Source organism: Nicotiana tabacum, chromosome 22 (genome assembly GCF_000715075.1).
Source record: "Nicotiana tabacum cultivar K326 chromosome 22, ASM71507v2, whole genome shotgun sequence".
NCBI classification, from domain to species: Eukaryota; Viridiplantae; Streptophyta; class Magnoliopsida; order Solanales; family Solanaceae; genus Nicotiana; species Nicotiana tabacum.
In genome coordinates this window covers 169,973,960-169,997,293 of record NC_134101.1, presented here as the reverse complement: position 1 = coordinate 169,997,293, position 23,334 = coordinate 169,973,960, and the positions used below count along the sequence as shown (strand labels likewise).

The 23,334-nt window shown below is 36.7% G+C and overlaps 1 protein-coding gene across 1 annotated transcript; it reads right to left on the bottom strand.

The window, feature by feature from the left end:
* Positions 1 to 498: 498 nt before the first annotated feature.
* LOC107789156 (uncharacterized) lies at positions 499 to 5,018 on the bottom strand. Its single transcript, XM_016610930.2, has 7 exons — positions 4,871 to 5,018; positions 4,406 to 4,573; positions 3,535 to 3,600; positions 2,106 to 2,180; positions 1,329 to 1,458; positions 1,113 to 1,235; positions 499 to 949 (listed from the first exon to the last, which is right to left on the bottom strand). The coding sequence occupies exons 2-7, from the start codon at positions 4,561 to 4,563 to the stop codon at positions 806 to 808; spliced, it is 696 nt and encodes a 231-aa protein (XP_016466416.1). The 5' UTR covers positions 4,564 to 4,573; positions 4,871 to 5,018; the 3' UTR covers positions 499 to 805.
* Between the last annotated feature and the right edge of the window lie 18,316 nt (positions 5,019 to 23,334).

Here is a 23,334-nt window from a genome sequence, read left to right as displayed (position 1 = left end):
GATTTTTTTTTTCTTTTTGGTTAAAGCTCGAGACTCATTAACCAAAAAAAAAAAGGCACGTTACAATAGAAACATCCGCCATTAGCATTATCCCTTTTTCATAAGTTTTCCTCATAGTTGTCTTACCATTTTAAATTGTATATTACAAGATTGAATCTCAACCATAGAAAACGTGGGTAGACACGTGGCAAGAATCAGCAATGCTATCGAACATTATCGGACAGAATTTCACTGGAGGGAATCCTTTCACGCTTTCACTTGCCCAGCACAAAGCAGACAACAGAGACAAATGCTGAGGAAAGAGTAACTCTTCCGTGTACAGTGTGTGGATGTCAATGTGGGAGGATATTGCAACTGTTAAAATTCATATAATCATCTTGTTAATCAGAACACCCTCTATTCTCAGTGCAGCTATGAAATAACTGGACTAAATCACACATCTAGTTGAGGCTAAAACATGTAATTTATTTCATGGCAGGAGATAAAATCATGCATCTACAAGCAAATTCATACTGAATTGCATGAATAATTCAGAGTTCTGAACATAGCTTCTTGGAAAGAGGAACAGGGGGAATACGGAGGCAGAAGGCCTTTTCAATTTTGGTATCCTATGTTCAAAATTCTACAAAACTTGATGAATGACGCACTGGCAACTTGCAGTCAGATCTTCTTACTGTCAGGACATAAAATAATCCCGCAGTCAAAACCCATTACATTGGTAGGAAGAAATGGATTTTCACATCAGTATATAATCAAAACTATTTCCGGTATCCTACCAAGCCTAAAGTTTGAATATAAACCAACATCAGCTGATGATCATCTTGTTCAGAAATTCAGCTTGCTCAGGAAAGTATTCCAACAGCTCATCTTTTGTCACCCAGACAAAATCATCACACTTCCTAATATCAAATTTGTTGGTTGCAATAACTTGGGATTTGAAGAAGAAGCGCTGTCACAATAAATATAAAATAAATATATTAGAAGCACATACGCCTTGCAGAAGCTATCAGGGAATTTCCCTCCCTCCCTCCCTCCCTCCCTGACTGCTTGTGGATTGAAAGAATTTCTGACTGTTCTTTTCTCCACTACTTTAATAATTAAAATGCCCATACCTTAATTGATGGAATTTCCTTATCTTCAGTGGGTTTTGTCACCATATGGCCCATGGGGGCATTTCCAACAAAATATGTATGTGAAAGATCTCCAATTACAGCTTCTAGGGCAGACTCAGCACACTGCAAATAGTTGCAACTTATATTTCATTTTCTAACCCCAAATTACTGAAATTCCTAAGGAAAAAAATTGAATAATACTATAGAAGTAGTTACCTTGCGCAGGGTCTCTTCAGACTCATAAACTTTTTCTGGAAAATGCCAGATAGGCTTTCCACCATGAGAGCAATGTGTGGTACCATGAACAAGAAGATAGAGTCTCCTGTCTAGTGCTCGCTGTAATGATCTTACACATATCAACAAAATCTCATAATCAGTAACATGAAACACTAGCCAGCGGAAGGAAATAAACGCTGTGAATATCTATCGATTCAGGCAAATGCAAAGGTTTTGCATATTGGAGCCCAAAGCCTGATTAAACTACTAAAACAACGTGAAAAGAGGGTTAGTACCTTTTAGCAAATTTTGACTTAGTGATGAGTTGATGAACAGAGGCAAGCTTTGTTGCTGGGGGCATTTTTTTGTTTGGGGTTGGGGGGTTGGGGGGGAGGGAATGCATTCAAACGGGAAGGAAGAAGGCAATGGACAATAGCTCTCCATTCTTAACTTTATATGCTTAATGAACACATTCAAAAGGAAAGGAAAAAAGCAATGGAGCTCTTCGTTCTTAATTTCAAATACTTAATGTTCAATTAGACAAATCCCAAGTAACTATCACATCAATTAGTTCTAATCACTATTAAGGCACTTCAACTTCAGAAATTTGTTTATGGTAAACAATTTAGAAGTAAACAATTACCTATTGTCAGGAAATGGTGAGTCTGCTGAATTTAGGTAAAGCAACTCTTGAATAGAAAAAAGGTCTTCTAGTGCAATGTACATATTCAAATTCTTGTAAAATGTTAGACAAAGTTATAAGTCTAAGCTTGGTACCTTTGATCATTAGCTTTATCAGCCTCTGAGATTCGAGGAGCTGGTTTATAATCAATTTGATAATCACCCTTTCCCCTGCATACAAATATAGATGTTACTGTAGCCGTTGACCATGTGGCATTTGACAATAGACAGAAAGGTCAAAAAATAGATAGGATGGTATGTGATAGCATGCTCAAAGAAACCGTGCAAAGGACTAATCAGAAAGAATGCATGAAAAGAAAAGGCAATAATGCTACACTAGTCAAAGAGTAAAAATCAGTTAGGTCATAATGGTCTTATGCCTAAAAACAAAAAGAGGAGACAGTGTTTACTGTCCAACATGTGCACTGTTGCATGAAGAGATCTCAATTTCTACCCGATCAATTAAAATAGTAATGATATTAGGCCATTTCTACCACCACGCACTTTATCCGAAAAGACAGCAAAACTTTTTAACCGTAAAATGCCCAGCACGAAAATAGTGTTGCTCAGTACAAAATATTAATTTCCGAGTTACAGAAACTGTTCAATTACGCATGGAACTGATGAATACATCATGGCATCCCCTTTATATGTTGTAACCTATTTAACTGATAGGGGGGCAGTCAGTTGCATCTCCAACTACAAAACTTTTTGGCCTCGTATTATTGAAGAATGACTACAGTTTCGACAGGTGAGGCAAAATCACATCTATTAACAGAATCACATCTATTAACAGATGAGGCAACAGAAATTTTGACTGATTGAAAGAAGTAAAGATAGTATTAAAGTGACTATAAGAGCCAAACCTTGATCTTCACAGGCTACACAGATTGAGTTATATGGTGTCACATAAGATAAATTACGATGCCTGTTCTCACAACTTCAGATTATCATAACTATAACTAGTATTACAAAAAATAACATTTTCCCAGAAATTTACAAAATTCAGGAATTCTGGAAATTACCAAAATACCTCTAGAGCTGGAATTCCAGAACTTAACAATCAATGGAAAAAGAAAGGCACTAAATTACAATAGTAAACAATGAGTTACTAATATTTTTCTTGTATAAATTATTATGCATCCAAATTTTGGACTTTCTGTTTATCTCTTTGCTATTATCTTCATCATGGATAGCCTCAACCAGTTCTGCCCATAGCCTTCTTTAATCACTTTATACAGAACAGAATTGAATCAGCTCTGAAGCACATGAACTAGTATTTAAACTAAGATCTCTCACTTTCTAGAGTAAAGCAGAATGCTTAGAAAACCTTGAAAGCTTTTTGACTTTTACGTTCTCTGCTTTCTATTCAGCTTCTAAAATGATTTTACTGGTCTATTATGTTTAAACTTGTCTCATTTTACGTTTGCACACTCTTAGCACCATTCATTAGTTCTTAATATTCACAATGAAAGGTACATAATTTACAAGGAAAAAGAAATGAGAGGTGCAACAAAAACTCTACCTGGTATCAGACTTCTTCAGAAAACTTTCTGGATACTCCCGCCGATACTGCTGCCTCCAACGAAACCTATAATTGCATTTAATAAAAATATTACTGCAAGCAACTAAACACTGATTAAGCTTTAAGAATTATCTACATTGTCATTCACCAACTCTTGTCCAAGAAACTTTGCTCTTTTTTGCCTTTCATTTTCTCCTTTTGCCTTAGTCACCAACCCAACATATGACCTCATCATTCTCAGCTTATTGTACATACTATATCCTAGCATTAGAAGGCACAAAAAAAGTTTGAACAAAAGAGGCTCTCTTCTTTCTTGGATATACTTCCTCACACTTACAAATCACAAGAATGGAATAGCTATTTAAGGTCATGTTTTCGCTTCCGGTTAGCGCTAAAACCATTATAGAAGATTCATAAGGTTGACTTGACTAGTTTCGAACTGAGGCATGATTGTTCCATTTCAAAAAAAAAATTGAGGGATGATTTTGTTCTTGTTGTTGTTGTTGTTGTTGTTGTTGGAAGCACTATTTTGCAAACCACTTATACCAAACTATCCCTTAGTCCTCAATTAACAGTCGTATTATTTTGGAGAATGAAGAAAAATCTACACTTATAAATGTTTTGTAAGCTTACGAACTTGAAAGACTTCTCTTTAGAGCATCTGCATGATTTAAGATTGATGGTACACCCGTATAGTTGGTGAATTTATTGCTCTAAGAAATAACTCATAGTAATTGGATTGCATAAAGCGAAAAAGCTTAACTCTTATAGGCAATGAATATAAAACATTTCGATTTCCTATACAACTGAATTGACAAAAATGAGACTAAGAAAGACATAAACACACACACATAGGAAGGAAAAAACTTACGAAAACTCTTGAAAAGCATATACAGTTGGATCGATTTTGGGAACAACAACTGGTAATCTCTCGAACAACACAGAAGCCACAATTTTATCATTGTTCAACGAAGAAAACCACCGCTTACATGTCATAGATCTACCCGCAGACGTACACCACCTCAGCATTTTCAAAACCCTAAAATGCAAATTCCACAGCTCTTTAGAATGTTTATTCTCAAACAAACAAAGTAATTACAATCTCCCTGTGCAATTTGCATGTAGTGTAAGCTCAGTAAAAAGTGAAACCTGAATGATGAACTTAGGGCATTGCAATAAAACGAAGAAATGTCCAACTAGGGTTTCCTTTTGGGAAGAAGGTTAATCAAAACGAGATTATATCAACTAGTCATAAACCATCACAGATTCACAGCATTAATTAAATCACTTAATCATTATTTACAAAAAAAAAGATGGTAAGACTAAGAGAACGAACTTTTTTCGTTTCCGATGGCCGGAAGTCGGCAAATCTGCGGAGGACGGCGACAGAGAGCAGGTGCCGGCGAGCGCGAGAGGAAGGAGGGAGTAGGGGCTCTAGCGAATGGCACCCTGAGTTTCCGAAGCAGTGTGTTAACTGAGTTCCCATCTTTTACAGTTTAGTCACAATTTTCTGTTTTTATCTTTTTAGCACCCAAATAAGTTAGTTAGGATAAATATAAGCCCATTTGGCTTACCTGAATTTAAGCTCTCCATTGGACATAGGGGTGTACGTGAGGCGGTTTGATTTGGTTTTATATTAAACCAAAATCAAACTAACTATGTCGGTTTACTAAATTCATAATCAAATCAAATTAACATAAACTCAATTTTTTTGGTTTCGGTATTAGTCGGTTTTTTCGGTTTTTCGGTTTATTTTTGATTTTTCTTTTTAGTTATATATTGTGCTTGAAAAGAGATCAAATTGTCACCATTATCCGCATCATTACTATTTTTCTAAATAATCTATGAGGAATACCAATTGTTCCTATGAATCATAATTGCAAGACCTTCCATAATAGAAAAATGACAACAAATATGTGACAAAGCAAAGCATTATGAAGTGTAAACTTGATAAACCTCAACACTAAAATAATCACCAATTATGTGAGCAAGATGACAACCAACTTCACCAAATATGTATTGAAAGGAGAAATCAAAATCCAATGTTGTCATCCGTAATGATCCGAGGATTAACTGAATATGCAATCTAGTGCATAAGCACAGAGAACTTGGATTTTGTTGTCTTTTGTCTTGTTGGGTTTAATTTGGGCTTCATATTTGGATTAGTAGATAGAATCTACTTAGTGGATTGTGAATTTACAAACCCATAAATAAATAATATCTCAAGATATTGAAAACTATAAAATAATTTAGAAAATACTTACAAATTAGATTTTAATTATTATTTTTTATGTGTAAAATTTTTAAAATCTATTTATATATAATATTGGTTTGGTTTAGATTCAGTTTGACTTATTTTTTCAAACCAAACCAAGAATGATCGGTTTTTTATTTTCCAATACCAAACCAACCAAACCAAACCATGAGTCGGGTTTTTTCTTCGGTTTGACTTGGTTCGTCGGTTCGGTTTGACTCACACACACACACATACACACACACACACACACACACACACACACACACATATATATATATATATATATATATATATTTACTTTTTTCAAAAAAAGAATTAAAAATATTATTTGTTCATGAAATTTGATCAATTTTTAAAAAAAAAACTAAAAAAAAAATTCAAATTCCAAAAATAGTTTAGGCTAGTTTTCTGGTGAATATTTTCTCTTCTACTCACAAACCTTCAACTTTCTTTCAAGTAAAACGCATGTCCAAACACAACTTCAACTTCCAAAAACTATTTTGAAGTAAAACTTTTAGAACTCTTTTTTCAAGTTTCAACTAAATTTATGCTCAAGCGCAGGCTAAATACTCAATTCATCGCTCCCAATTTAAGTGATGCATTTTAACTAGACATGAAACTTAAGAAACAACAAAAGACTTTTAAAATTAAATTTCTTCTAAATAAAATAGTATAACATGCTTTCTAGGTCAAATTAAAAAGAAAATTATGACATAGCACACTTAAAAAGAAATAAATTTCATATAATTTTGATCTAGAAATGATAACATCATCATTAAGATATATAGAATATATTAGATAATCAGAACTAAAGGATAAATGATTGTCTAATGGACTTAAAAGTAAAGGTGTTAAACGGGCGGGGCCAACCCACTAATAATTCTGTTCGACCTGGTTCAGTCTGGTCCGGTAAGGAGTGGGACGGGTTGACTAGGGTAAGGGGTTGTGCCGGACGGGGTCGGGACTTTTTTGGCTATTAGTGCACCAAAACCCGGCTAGCCCGATAACCCGTTCACGGGTTTTTATCGGGTTCTAGCCCGATTATCATTATTTTTTTTAATTTTGACTGTTGCCAGCGGTCAAAATAAAAAATGATCGTTGGGCAACGATATTTTTTTGTACTTCTAGCCATTTCGGCCTATCCCTTATTAAAATAGCCTCCACCCTTAATAATTGATAAGTTATAATTTTGGCCAAATACATAGATGGTGTCACGACCCAAATCCTAACCTGTCATGATGGCGCCTATCGCGGTACTAGGCAAGCCAACATTTCCAAAATACTTCCAACATTTAACAGAAAATGAATTAAATTTTTTTAAATAACTGGAGTTTTCATAAAAAAGGATAAAACCCAAATACAAGTGCAGAAAATAGCTCCCAAATCAAGGTGTCACTTAGCTCATGAGCATCTATACAACACTAGTCTAGAAAAGAAATGTCTACGAGAGTATGTATCAAAATACAAGTAAAGAAAAGATAAAGAAGGAGAAACAATGACTGCGAACGTCGGGCAGCTACCTTGTGAATCTCCGAAAATCAACCGTGTACGATATCACGTCCGCCGTGTCTGAAAATACCTGGATCTACACACGAAATGCGGGGTGTAGCGTGAGTACAACTAACTCAGTAAGTAACAATAATAAATAAGGAAGTGAAAGAGAGTGACGAGCTACACAGTTATAGTTCATTTTCAGTAATTTCAACAAGAAAGTAGACATGCTTCAAATCTGACAATTTAAGTCAAATCAGTTTAGAAGTTTCAAAACAGCGACATATAGCAGCTATGTGCAACAACAATAAAAGTAAATACAGCCTCTCAGGGCAACAGTCACTCAGTCTTTCTCAATAACTCATCACTCGGCTCTCAGCCCTCAACACTCACATTCAATAAGTACTTGCGCTCGGGGGGGTGTACAAACTCCGGAGGGGCTCTTTCAGCCCAAGCGCTATATCGTTGTGGCGTGCAGCCCGACCCATAATATATAAATAGCCATAAGGCTCATTGCAGCGTGCAACCCGATCCATATATATATATATATATATATATATATATATATATATATACAACTCTAAGGCCCATTGCAGTGTGCAACCCGATCCATACATATACATATAGCTTTCAAGCATCGTTTCAGCGTGCAACCCGATCCATACATATACATATAGGTCACAACTCGGCACTCAGGCCCTAACTCAATCACTAACCTCTCCAGTCTCTTGGGCTCTCAGAAATTATAAAAATCAGCTCAAACAAAGATAATATAATGTATCAACAAGAAATAAGAAGAGACTGAGGTATGATACACAAGTAAAACTGTGACTGGGTACAACACAACAATTAGGGAATAATTCAACAAGTACAAAGCATGATTTTTAATATGATTTGCAGTCCTATAACACAGGGAGTGCATATAGTTAACAATAAGTTATTCAACTTTACAGTTCCACAGAATGGACCATGTCCCAATTCCTACGGTGCACGCCCACACGCCCGTCACCTAGCATGTGCGTCACTTCTAAACCAATCACATATCATAAGATCCGGGGTTTCATACCCTCATGACCAGATTTATAACTGTTACTTACCTCAATCCAAGCAAAACTCTACTCCAAAATGCCTTTGTCTCGCAAGTCAGCCTCCAAATGTCCCAAATCTAGCCACAACAGTATACAATCAATACGGGCTAAAGGAATCAATTCTACAAGAAATTATGAAATTATAGCTCAAATCCGAAATCGGCTCAAACCGGCCCCTGGGCCCATGTCTCGAAATCCGACAAAAGTCACAAAGTCCGAAAGCCCATTCACTCACGAGTCTAACCATACCAAATTTATCAAAATACGGCACCAAGTGGCTATTCAAATCCCCAAAATTAACTCTCCAAATCCCTAGCCTCAAACCCCCAAATTTTACCTAAAAAACACACCAACTAGGAGGAAAAATTAGTGGGAAATATAATTATTAAAGAGAAATGAACACAAGGAGCTTACCTCAAGAATCCCCTTGAAAATCCTCTCAAAAACCTCCACGAGTTCAAACTGATGGAAATGGTGAAAAATCTCGGAACCCTCGTATTATATGTTCTGCCCAGGCCTTCCGCACCCGCGGCCAAAAATCCGCTATTGCGGTGAGAATTTCGCTCCTCAGTTGCCTCCGCTTTTGCGGCTCCTAGCCCGCATCTACACAATTGCAGGTGCGGGAAAAATCATTGCACCTGCGGTCCACCTGCCGCACCTACGGTCAAAACCCTCACAGGTGCGATCACACCGGCTGAGTCCAAACTTCAGTAGTCCCTCAAATCAAACTCCAAGGCCGTTAACCACCCGGAATCAATCTGAGGCCCCGAGACCTCAACCAAACATACCAACGAGTCCTAAATCATGACACGAACTTAGTCGAGCCCTCAAATCACCTAAAACAACATCAAAAATACGAATTACACATTGATTCAAGCCTAATGAACTTTGAAATTTCCAATTTCTACAAATGGCGTTGAAACCTATCAAATCACGTCCAATTGGCCTCAAATTTTATGCACAAGTCATAAATGACATCACGAACCTACTCCAACTTCCGAATATCCAATTCGGCTCCACTCCCAGTCAAATTTTACAAAATTCCAACTTTCGCCATTTTAAGTCTAATTCGACTACGGACCTCCAAATCATAATACAGACATGCTCCTAAGTCCAAAATCACCTAACGGAGCTAACATAACCATCAAAATTCAAATCCGATGTTGTTTACACATAAGTCAACATTCGGCCAACTTTTCCAACTTAAGCTTTCAATTAAGAAACTAAGTGCCTCAATTCTCTCCGAAATCCCTCCGGACCCAAATCAACCAACCAGATAAGTCATATAACAACTATATAGTACAAAAGGGAGCAGAAAATGGAGGAACAAGGCTACAACTCTCGAAACGACCGGTTGGGTCATTACAGATGGCCCCTTAAACTTGTCACCAATTTCCACTTATACACTTCAATTGAGCCATATTGCTATTAGACACTCTAACCTCAGTCAATTTGTTCCTATTAAACACCTCATGATCAACCAACACAAACTAAATAATGTGTGAAGTCCACACGCGCTGACATGGCAAAACTAACAAATGAAAAATTGTCAGGTGGCTTTTGAATTAAAAAAACCTGTTGAACAAAATAAATTAATAAAACACCAGAAAAAATGAAAAGAAAAAAATCAAACTAACTAAAGCTGCCGTCCTCCCGCCCCCACCTATTTTCTGGTCGTCTTTTCCGGTTAACTCTGGTAATTATTTTTTCATCTAATTATACACAATACGCTAACAACAGTGCAACCGCAATATGATTTTGTTTCTTAAGTAGAAGGATACAACAACTTCTAAGCTTCCTTAGCAAATCTTTATCCCCCTCTGTTTTTGCAAAAGTTTTAGCAATTGGTAATGTCAGTACAGCCCTTTGCAATAGCTTATTTCTGTTCAAGAAGGTAAGATGTAGGGCATGTTAACCATTTCAAACCCCCTTACAAAAGCAAATTATCACGATTCTTCCTTTGTTATTAGATGTTTTGAATTTTTCTATAGATTATATTGCTTCTTCAAATGATTCCAGAAATTTTCAGCTTACATGGTACCTCCCCGCCTATATCAATAGGTGCAATTTTAGTAAAAAAATGTGAAGGTCAAAGATTTGGTGGTGGACGGCTTGCTGAGGTATTGACTGAAAGGTGGAGAGAGAGGAAGTGGAGGGATGGGGGGAGGGAGGAAGGAAGGAGAGAGAAAAAAAATTTAAAACAAAAACTTTGGCTTTTCACGCTCTTTGAAGAAGTGTGCTCCACGTACAATGCCACGTAAGCCGTATGTGTCTAATAGGCACAATCTAAGCTTGGATAAGTGCTTGATGGGAAATAGTCTCAGTTGAAGGGTCTAAGTGGAAATTCATTCCAACTTTAAGGACTATGTATATATTTGGCCTAAATTTAGCCTTTAAAAAACTATAAATAGCCCCCCTCTTCTTCATTATTTTCTCATAATTTTCTCTCTTCTTCTACTCTAATTCTCTCTCAATTCCCTCTATTAGTCTCAAGTTCTCAATTAATTATTATTTCAAGTTTTATCAGTTATTTACGGTAGCCACTACAAAATTACAATTATCAAGTGAAGTGTGGTATCATCAAATAGCAATTGAAGTGTGATATCAAATTTAGTGCATTATCCGGACTCCCAGTACTCTTGTTCTATCTCTTTCTCTTATTTGGTGCTTATTTTTATTTTATTATTTATAATTATTAACTTAATTTTTTTAATTTAATTTACATAATAGATATATTTAGAGCAACCAAACAAGTGTGTACTAGTAGGGGTGGTACTAGTAAGAGTAAAAATACTAAAAGATCAAGAGGTCGTGTTGGGTTTTGTAGTAGCTTTATATATTTCTGAAAGTTCACCTAAAAATTTAAATATAGATTATGAAAAACTTCAAGAAAATTATGGTATATATAATAATTTAGATGATATTGAGTCACCTGATAATCTTGAAACACTTCCGCCTACACCTGGTATTGCTAGTCAAAATATTAGGGGTGACGGTCATGGTAATATAGGTAAGCCTCCTCTCCCTATTAAGAAGAATCGAAAATAAAGAAGTACTTGTTGGCAATTTTTTGAAAGACTGGAAGAAGATAAAAATTATGTAAGATGTGTAGGAAAGTTTATAAATATTGAGAACAGAGATAAGCAAAAGGGAACGGGTCAACTTTATAGGCACATGGTAGATAACCACCCTATTGTATGGGGGTCCTGATGAACAATCTGGCCAATAAAAACTCAATCCGAGTACTGGTTGTTTAATAGGTAAATACGATATATTGAAAGATCGGGAAGAATTAACTAGATGATTGTTTTAGGTTGTTTACCTTTTAGCTTTGCTGCTTCGCCATATCTTGTTACTTATATTCAAAGAATTTATAACCCTTTATTTAAAAGTATCCCTAGAAGTACCTGTAGAGCTGATATCTTTAGGTTTTTTGAACAATAGCAGACATGTATCTATTGTTTGTTCGTTATTCTTCCTTGTAGAGTTTCTCTTACTTCTGATATTAGTCGTGTTGTTAATGAAAATGATTATTTGAATGTTACATGCCATTGGATATATGATAATTTTTGTATGCAAAAATGTATTAGTGCTTTTAAATATGATGAAGATCAAAGTCATATTGGTATATATAATAAGTAATACTATTCATAAAGTTGCTATATTTTACAATCTTGAAGAAAAAGTTGTGTATGTCATTTGATAATGCTTCTAACAACAATGCTGTTATTTCACTATTAAAATTGCATCTACACTCACCACTTCCTGAGATATTTCATGTGAGGTGTGCATGTCATATTTATAATTTAATTGTTAAGAGCAGCCTTGAATTATTTAGAAATGAGATCACTTTAGTTAGAAGAGTTGTTGGTGTTCAAAGAAATAATAGAAGTGATAGATTAAATGCATTTAAGGATAAATGTGAACATTATGGACTAAGACCAAGATTCATGCCTGAAAAAATAGTTACTAGGTGGAATTATACTTATTTATGTTTAAGATGTTGCTATAAATATAGAATGCCTATAACTGAAGTTGCCAATTCTCATTGTACTGGTCTTAACCGTTTGTTAACACCTAGTACTTGGAATGTCATTGAAGATGTTGTATTATGTAGCTACACTTGAGTTTTCTGGAGCTTATTATTCTACTATTGCAAATGGTTTGGTACATATAGCTGAAATTTCTCTTTTAATCCATAATTTCAAGAAGAAAGAAGGATATACTTCTGTTTTTAAATCTATGCTAGATAAATTTAAGAAATATTTCTATTCTATTTATTTAATTGGTGTTATTTTAAACCCTTCTCAAAATGACTACTTGTCGCCAATTAATCACTATTTTATATGCTTATATGGATATTAGACCAACTGAAATCCCTGATATTGACACTTGCATTTCTGATCTACACAAATATTTACAAACTTTATATAATTATTATGCTAACATTGTTGATGCTTCTTTTGATGTAGATGCAAATGCAAATATTCCTTCAAATTCAGTTTCTACATCTACATCGAGTGCTATGGAGGATAATAATGGTGTTGAAAATTATTTAATTTGGTCTATACTAGGAGAGCATCAACAACCTAGTAGCAAGAATATTGATGAACTTCAATTCTATTTGCAAATGGCAATAGAGCCCTGCACAAAAAAAAAAAAATCTACTGCTAGCTTGATGGAGGATCGACTCAAATAAATTTCGTGTCCTTTCGGCCATGGCTCGAGACGTACTAAATGTGCCGAGTTGAAAAGTTGCATGAGAAAGCGCATTTAGCCAAGCAACGCAACAGCAAGGAGATACCCGTCACTCATTGGATAAAAACGCTTTGGAAGTTCTAGTGTGCTTCAAAGATTGGATAAGATCAGAACGGCGAAATCAAGGGCGTGAAGAGTTAGATGAACCAACAGACCAAGAAATTGATACAATGGTTTATGATTCCGATTCAAGCAATTTCCGAAAACCAAGAACTTCATACTGAGTGGAAGAACTTACAAAAATGATGCAAAGCATGTCATGTACTCTTTCTTATTTTTTATAATTATTGTAAACTTTTAATTTGCAAGTTCAGAAATAAAAAAAAATCAAAATAAAACTTGTAAATTAATTTGAAGTATTATTATGCAATGAAAATGTGAAATGAAGCCTTTGAAGTTTGAATGTTTGATCCTTACATATTGGTCTTATTAAATAATTTATGTAACCACTTAATTTCTATTTTAAAATTTTAAAATTCAAATTTCAAATTGAACACTTTAAACTTTGAAAGTTTAATCTTATGTCTTAAAATAATTATGTTATTATTTAGAAGTTTGCAAACACTTAAGTTTCAATTACATTGAACAAAGAAATATAATACGCTAAAAAAAATCTGGGCAGGTTCAAACCGGATATTGCCGAACCAGGACGGGCCCAATAAAACCCGAATTTTCCCAGTCTGAAACCTTAGCCCACTAACCAGCCTACCCTACTAACCGAACATGCTGTTTTTTTTCGTGACCAGCCCAATCGAGTCCGTCCGATCAATACCCTTACAGTTAAAAGTAATAAAATAAGATAATTATTTCAAGTTAACTGGAAATAACTGCCAGAAGGATTTGTCCTATGTATCGGATGTCGTTGAATGAAAGAGAATGAAAACAAGACTTGTCATTAATGTAGATTTATTATTTGATAATAATTTATCAATGGTGATACTATATCCAATTTCAGTGATGACTTCACAAATTTAAAATAAATTAAAAATAGAAATATAAGAACCAAAATATTCCAAGAAAAGAAAGATGGCTTAACGAGAAACTTTTATGGAAGAAACTAAATATGTATTCTCTTTAGGCGAAGCTTAATTTGTTTGATTTTTGGTGTCCACATAATTGATAAAAAAACATTGATGTAAAGCAGAAATCAATGAGAATTCATGTCACGACCCAATTTCTATAATAGGTCGTGATGGCGCCCAACACTGTTGTTAGGCAAGCCAACTCTAATCAACTAGTGAGTTCTCATTTGTTTTACCAAACAATCCCAACATTTACTAAATCTTAAATTTTTAAACAATCGATAATTAACGAATTCACAAAATAGAAACACTACCCAAAATAATAGTCTACAAATGTGTGTGCTAGGAACTAGTATCACAAGTACTAGGGCAACCAGTAGAATATACAAAAAATACAACTAATCCTACTGCCTGAAATAGAATAGACAGTAAATAACAAAAGACGAGAGACTCCGGCATGCTGCTGAACGGCTTGGGAGGGGCAATTCACCGTGAGATCTCGACCAGGAATCAGGAACGCGCGCCAGGCGGGTAGCTAGATGCACCTGCCTCAGATCCTGTACAGTTAAGTACAAAAGCGTAGTATAAGTACATAAACAACATGTAACCAATAAGTATCCAGTTTAACCTCAAAGAAGTAGTGAGAGAGGTCGACTTGACACTTACTACGGTCAATAACAATACAGTTTAAGTGTTACGCTAAGCATGAATAGCATGGATATAATGACAGTTCAATGACAAGGAGAAATAAGATATTCTTTCTTAACAACATATCAATTTCAGTCATATCATGTGATAAGTTACATTTCAAAGCATTTAAGCAATGTAGTTCACGAAAAGTTCCACATAAATAACATGCGCACATTGTACCGAGGTCGTACGACCCGGTCCGATATAATAATAAATTGTGCACTGCCAGAGGGTCGAATGACGCGAACCATAGATGCATCTATTTTCTACCGAGGCGATCGGCCCGATCCACAATTAGCAATTCATTAACAAGTAAGCACATATTGCTCAATTATAGTCAAATAATTCATACAGGTTCTCAAGTAAGCGAGTATAACCGTGAATATTTTTTTTTACCAATATCTAGCATGTCCTAATTGATCTTAATAGCAAGCAAGGACGCAAGCATTTGCAAGTATAGCATGATACGGGTCCTAAACTACCCGGACAATTAGCATAATAGTAGCTACGTATGGACTCTCGTCACCACGTACGTACGTCGCCCCCACAGATAGTCACATATATTTATTTAATTCGCCTATGGGATTATTTCCCTCTTACGAGGTTAGAAAGGAGATTCACCCTGCTCCAAAGCTTACTTCTAAATTCAAGAATGTGCTCAAACCCTCAAATCGGAGCCGAACGATCCAAAACTATTCAAATGGTGTAAGAACTAGTCAATACATGCTCAAGTCCATATTCTAACTATTAAAGTAACTTCCCAACCGTAAATGCAAGGTTCCTAAAATTCATCCCCGGCCCCACGTGCCCGGATTCCGGAAATTTTTTAAGGAAGTTGTTAGCCATAACCTAAGGATCAAGAATATATGATTTCTTGTACATTCCATAACAATTTTTATGGTTAAATATTATTTTTATCAAAACCCTAGGTTTTACTCTAAACCCATAATTTTTACTAATTTACATGGCGTAATCTACCCCTAAACTATCTATTATACTCATATTAAGTAGAAATAACTTACCTCACAATGCTAGGTTGAAATTTTTCCTTTGGAAGCTCCCAAATCGCCCAAAAAATGAATGAAATGTGTCAAAAATGACACATTCCCATAATAAATGAAGGCACTGCCTTTAGCAATTTTCGCACATGCGGTTAGGGGACTGCATCTGCAGTCTCACTTCTGCAAAATTGTGCTGGGTTAATTGGCCCCGCATTTGCAGTTTGGGGACCGCTTCTGCGAAAGAGGAACCACATCTGCGGAACCTGGGCTCCTCCCCTTGGGCTGCATTTGCGATTGGTAAGCCGCTTCTGCGGTCTCACACCTGCGGCTGGCCAACCGCAGGTGCGGTTATGACAAAACTGGAGCTTCAACTCCTTCTCAAATTTCTAACTTAACTCGAGCCTTGTCCGATTGACGCTCGGTGCCCTCGAGGCCCTGCCCGAACATACTGACAAGTTTGAAATCGTAAAACGGACTTGCTCAAACCCTCGAAATGCCCGAAACAACGCTAAATCTAAGAATCACACCCTAAAATCAATTGAATCAAACTTATGAACTTCAAGTTCTTTAATCTACTTCTAACGTGCCGAAACGTACTTATACTACTCGGATTGACACCAAATTTTGCGTGCAAGTCTTAAATGACAATATAGAACTATTCCTAGTCTCAAATTATGTTCGGACCTCGATATCACAAAAACCCGCTCCAAACCAAATTTAAAGAATTTTAAAATCCTTAAGGAATCAACTTTCACTATTAGGCGCCAAAATGCTCCGGGGTCATCCAAAACCCTATCCGGACATACGCCCAAGTCTGAAATCATCATACGAACCTGTTGGAACCTTAAAATCTTGATTCCGAGGTCGTTTACTCAAAACATTGACCGAAGTCAAACTTGGCCTTTTAAGCCAACCTTAAGGAATCAATTGTTCTGAGTTCAACCCAAACTCTTCCAAGTCCCGAACCAACCATCCCCGCAAGTTATAAATCAGAAAAAAGCAAGTACAAAATTTTTTATTTAGGAGAACGGGGTTTTAGAAAGCAAAACGACCAGTTGAATCGTTACAATTCAGTAGAGCAGAGTCGGGGGAAAGAACAAGGAAAGAAAACAATAGAGTTAGGGCATTTTGTTTGTGAAGGGTATTTTAGAAAATATAAAAGTATAAGTAATAAGAAAATAAATTACTTGGTAAAAGTTAAATGAAGTAGCTTTCAAGGTGAAAAGTAATTTACTTAGGGTAAAAGATTATAACTTTTAATTTATTTTAGCTCAAATGCACTTTTGATGTTTGTCACAAGTTAAAAAATATTCTTAAGCTAGTTTGACTAGCTTTTAAATTAATACAAATACCTTATTTGTTATGTTCATACAACTAGGAATTTTTTTAAATCCTCAAAAAAGAGTTGCATCGAGAAACTTATTGTAACAACCCGGCCGGTCTTTTCGAGAGTTGCAACCGCGTTCCTCCATTTCTGCTCCTTTAATATTCTACAACTATTATATGACTTACCGGGTTAGTTGGTTCAGGTCCGGAGTGATTTCAGGGTGAATTGATACACTTAATCTCTTAATTGAATGCTTAATATGGAAAAGTTGATCGGATGTTGATTTATGTGTAAACAACCCCAGATTTAAATTTTGATGGTTCCATTAGCTCCTTTAGGTGATTTTAGACTTAGGAGCGTATCCAGATTATGATTTGAAAGTCTATAGTGGAATTAGGATTGAATTGATGAAAGTTTGACACATGTTAGACTTTTTGATATCGGGGTCGGATTGGATTTTCGGAAGTTGGAGTAGGTCTGTGAGGTTATTTTTGACTTGTGTACAAAATTTAAGGTCAATTGGATGTTATTTGATGGGTTTCGACGTTATTTGTAGAATTTGGAAATTTCAAAATTCATTAAGCTTGAATCCATGTGTAATTCATATTTTTTAATGTCGTTTGAGGTGATTTGAGGACTCCACTAAGTTCGTATAGTGATTTAGGACTTGTTGGTATGTTTGATTGAGGTCCCGAGGGCCTTAGATTGATTTCGGGTGATTAAAGGACTTGGTTTTGAGTTGGTGAAACAACTGAAGTGTTGCTACTACTAGTGTAACTGCACCTGCAGAGTAGGCACTGTAGGTGCGAGCCCACAAAAGTGGGAAGGTGCCTACAGAAGAGAAAGAGAGGAGGCTTGGCTGTGGCAATAGGTGTGAGGTCCTTTCCGCACCTGCGGGGCCGCAGAAGTGGGCGTGTTACTCAGAAGCACTTCTGCAAAAGCGGATAGGGGAGCGCAGGTGCATTAGTTGGGAACTTAAGTGGTTTCCATAGATGCAAATAGTTTACTGTAAAAGTGGTTCCGTAGGTGCAGAAATATGGCTGCAGGTGCGAAAGGCCTGGGCAGAATGTTTAAAAACGAGGGTTCGCGATTTTGGCTTCATTTCAATATTTTGAACTCGGACTTAGGCGACTTTGGAAAGGATTTTCGAGGGGATTATTGAGGTAAGCTTCTTTTACTCGTTTTTGATCATTAATCTTGTTTCCCCATTGTTTTTCCCACCTAGATTGTGTGGTGTTGAGGTAAAATTTGGGGGTTTGAGGCTAGGGACCTAGAGAGTGAATTTTGGGGATTTGAGTAACCAATTGGTGTCGAAATTTGGTATATCTGGTATGGTTAGACTCGTGAAAGAATGGGCTTTCGGGTTTTACGACTTTTGTCGGATTTTGAGACGTGGGCCCGATGGCTGGGCGTGAGCCGATTTCAGATTTGGTTATAATTCTGTATTTTTCTTGTGGAACTGATTCCTTTAGCTTATATTGATTTTATTGTACTGCTTGTGGCAAGATTCGGGACGTTTGGAGTCTGATTTGAGAGGCAAATGAATTTTGGAGTAGAGTTTTGCCCGGATTGAGGTAAGTAACACTTTCAAACTTGGTTCTGAGAGTTTGAAAACCCAAATTATGTATTATGTGATTGAAATTGAGGTGACACACATGCCAAGTGACGAGCGTGCCGGTGTGCACCGTGAAAATTGTAACCTGGTCGATTCCATGGCACTGTATAGTGGTTCTATCTTGTTTGTCACGCCCCAACCTTGGGAGGCATGACCGGCATCTGGTGCCGCACTGGCCCGAGCGAACCACTCTGTAACTCATTCATTTCTTTGTAAATATCATGGGCCAACATGGCCACAACTCGTAACGTACAATTGTAAGTGGGCAAATGTTATATCAATGAACCTTCGTTCATAAAACATGAATACATATGGGCCGTCAAGGCCTCTGATATACTGTACATAATAAACTTATGTCTACAAAGACTCTAAGATTATTTGACATAAAATGGGACAGGGTACCGGCCTACCTATAAGTCGGTAGTAAAACTTTGACATAATGACTTATAGACTTGGCTGCACTCTGAATGAGGTGGAGTCTTACCGATCCTTCACTGAATGCCAATCTCGTCTACTATGAGGGCTCGTCAAATTGATAGTCTATACCTGCAGGCATGAATGCAGCATCCCCAACAAAAAGATGTCAGTACGAATAATTTACCGAGTATGTAAGGCAGAACTGAAACATAACAGTAAGTCAACACTAATTAGGACATGAAAGAAACATGGAGTAAATGACTTAACCTGTAAGTCTGGCTAGCTTTGTAAATCATGAAATATTTATAGTTTCATACATATGCGTATAAATGTCATGTAATGCATAGGTCTGTACGTACATAACATCATAAAGCCTCTGCTGTATCCCATCATATCATCTCAGCCTCTGTGGGCAAAATCATCATCGTATACCAACTGATCAGATGGTGATGCATATATAACGCCGTAATTTTTTCCCATATTCCATATACATATATAAGCGTATATAACGCCGTCTGAGTCGTGGGTAAATGCACATGTATAAATGAATGCAATGCATAATGAAGTAAGACAATATAATCTCTTGAAATAGTATGAGAACCATGAATAGACAATATGGTAGTAGGACATATGGGGAATCAGGAACATACTTAGACATGCTTAAATATCACTTTATAGGAATGAATAATATAGATATCCTTAACTTCTAAGAGTAGAACCACTTATGGAATAGCATTACATTTACGTATCGTTATTTGGGTTATGCCAAAAAGAAGAAAAGATTAGCTTTAACATGCCTGAGCCGATTCTCCTGTAAGAAGATCAAGAGTTGTAATTTGCGTTCCTCTCATCTGATATGGTTTTGGCATTGTAATTTAGTTACCTTTATGCTTTTGTTAAATCTAATTAGCACTTCATCTCCGCCATTATTCAGTCATCTTAATTCTTTTAGCATGCAAAAATGCTCCAAAATGGAAGGATCAAGAAAAAAAACTGAGTTCTTTGAGGATAGACAAAGAGAAAGGTAACCTGGTTAAAGCAGATAGATTTGGGTATATTAAAAGGGCAATGCATGGAACGAGAATGCTCTCAACTTGAGAAGTGAGGTATGGCTTGGGCTTTTGTGCCTGCTAATCAGTTCCAAATATTGATCCATATATCCATTTTTATAGCAAAGATGGTCCACAAATGTTGTTTTGCAAATTGGGAAAGTTTCAAATCTATTTGCTCCTTCAAAATCTGAATGAATGTTCCACATTTTATGTGCTCTGTGGAAAATTGGGTAACATTTTGGGTAGCATCTCATATTTTTTATGTATGGAAGTGAGATTTACGGAGAGAACTGGTTGATCTGCGTAAGGAGAGTAGATGGGAGTTCCTCAATACACTATTCTCAGTTTCAGAAACAGTGGCTTATATGCAGGTATATCACTTGGCCTTATATACCATGCCATGACTGCTTACTAAATGACTTTATTTATTCATGTTTGTCATATACATTTGTTAGTTTTTTTTTAATTGTGAAAGGATTTGTATGACTTCCATCTGTTCTTTATGCAGTTACTTTCCTTTTTAAAAAAATATCGTAGTAGGTTGAGGGTTTTCATTATTCATTGTTTTATTTGTTATGTTTCTTTCCTTTTGGTTGAGGTATTTTCATGCTTTGTAATCGAAAAGATCTCTACGAGCTTAAATTCCACAGGTATGAATAATGCATGAGTCACAAATTATTTTAAGGCAAAAACCTGCCACGTTATTGTCACGACCCTAAATTCGGATCCGATCGGGATGACGCCTATCGTGAAACAAGGCCAGCCGACACAAACCCCGAACCCTTTTAAACAATTATAATAATTCGATTTAAGTCAATAATAAGTAATAAATCCTAAAATTTAAGTGAAATAGAACAAGTGCGGAAATAGATACAGCCTGACATCGGGGTGTCACCAATCATGAGCATCTAAATAGCCTTCTAAAAGTAGGAAGAGTCTGCATAATCTACTACAATTCCAGTACAAATGAAGATAAAGATAGGAAGGAAGCACTGGGCTGCGAACGCCGAGCAACTACCTAGTGAACTCCGGACAGGCTGCTGGAAGCAATCAACCCTCGCTAGCAGGACCCAAGGCTCCTGAATCTGCACACAGGATGCATGGAGTAATGTGAGTACGTCAACTCAGTGAGTAATAAAAGTAAAAGCAGCTGAGCGATAAGAAAATAAGTAAAACACAACAAAATGCTACAAAGAGGTAGTGTAAAACTAATACAATGCAATAAAACAATGAAAGCTCATAGAAACATCTTAGTTTAGTAAAACCCTTTTTAAAACACTTTTTTAGCAGTTCAAATGAATGAATGAATAACAGAGAGAAAGGATAGAAACATAAAGCAGCCCCTCAGGCAAGAATATCAACAAAAATCAGCCCTTCGTGCAATAACATGGAACAACATCAGCCCCTCAGGCTATATCACATATCACACTGGGTACCCGTGCTCACTGGGGGTGTACAGACTCCGGGAGGGGCCCCTTACGGCCCAAGCGCAATATCAAGCTATCTCGTGGCATAATCAATAGGCTCTTGGCCTCATATCAAGCCACTTTGTGGCGTACAACTCAGGCCCTCGACCTCATAATTATGAATCAGCTCAATACCGATGCGGCGTGCAGCCCGATCCATAATAACCTCACAATACAGGCCCTCGGCCCTACTTAGTCAGAAATCTCTAAAACCACTCGGGCACAGTAAAATATGATGCTCAGCTCAAAATATCATTTAAGATATCAAAACAGAGTAAACATGGCTGAGTTATGAAAATAGTAGAATATAGCATGACTGAGTACAAGTATAAATTCAAAATAGTAAGGAATAGTAGTAAAAATCCCCTAAGGATCAAAAACAGTTGGCACGAGGCCCAAATATGCATTCAGCTTAAAACATGATGATAGCAAATAGTTTTCAATCAAATACGCAGTTAAACAGTCATACGAGATGGACTAAGTCACAATCCCCAATGGTGCACGACCCCATGCTTGTCATCTAGCATGTGCGTCACTTCAAAATAGCACAACGATGTGAAATCCGGGGTTTCATACCCTCAGGACCACATTTACAATCATTACTCACCTCTATCCGGTCCAAACTCTAGCCCGCGATGCCTTTGCCTCTTGAATCGGCCTCCGGATGCTCCAAATCTAACCAAAATCAGTACATAACCATCAAAATATGCTAAGGGAACAAAGCCTACTCGAAAGTAATCAAATTACAACACAAATCCCAAAATTGACCAAACCCGACCCCCGGGCTCACGTCTCGAAATCCGATAAAAATTACATCAATAGACTCCTTATCACTCCCCGAGTTCATTCATATCAAAAGCACCAAAATCCAACCATAAATGACCCCTCAAATCTCTAATTTTAGGTCTCCAATTACAAGCACTAGTTCTTCAATATTTAGGCTTAAATTCTACAAATTTCATGATTAATTAGGTAGAAATCACATTAGGATTGAGTATTAAGTCCATAAATCGTACCTCCAAGTGTTCCCCTTTGATTCCCTCTTCAATCCTCTTCAAAAAGCTTTAAAATCGCCCAAAATGGAGGAACTTAGACCAAAAATCGCGAAATTGGTCTTTTAAACATTCTGCCCAGCACTTAAAAATCTTTCATCATGAATGGGACGTCCTTCACGCGAACGTGAAGACTTAGCCTAAAAAACCATCGCGAACGCGTCTGCACTCTCGCGAACGCGCAGCTCACAGACCCCACCCTTTCGCGAACGCGGGACTCCCATCACGAACGCGAAGGCCAAACCTCCTGCCTCTCATACCGACCCTTCGCAAACGCGAGGGCCCACTTGCGAACGCGAAGGCCAAAGGTCTGCAACACTCATAACAAATTTTCTGCAATTCGTTTCAACTTGAAATGATCCGTTCAACCACCCGAAACTCACCTGAGGCCCTCGGGACCTCAACCAAACATGCCAACATATCCCATAACATTATTCAAACTTGTTCCAACCTTCGGAGCGCTCAAAACAACAACAAAACACCAAATGTGCATCGGATTCAAGCCTAAGAATTCCAAAAACTCTCAAATTCCACTTTCGATCAAAAAGTCTATCAAACCACGCC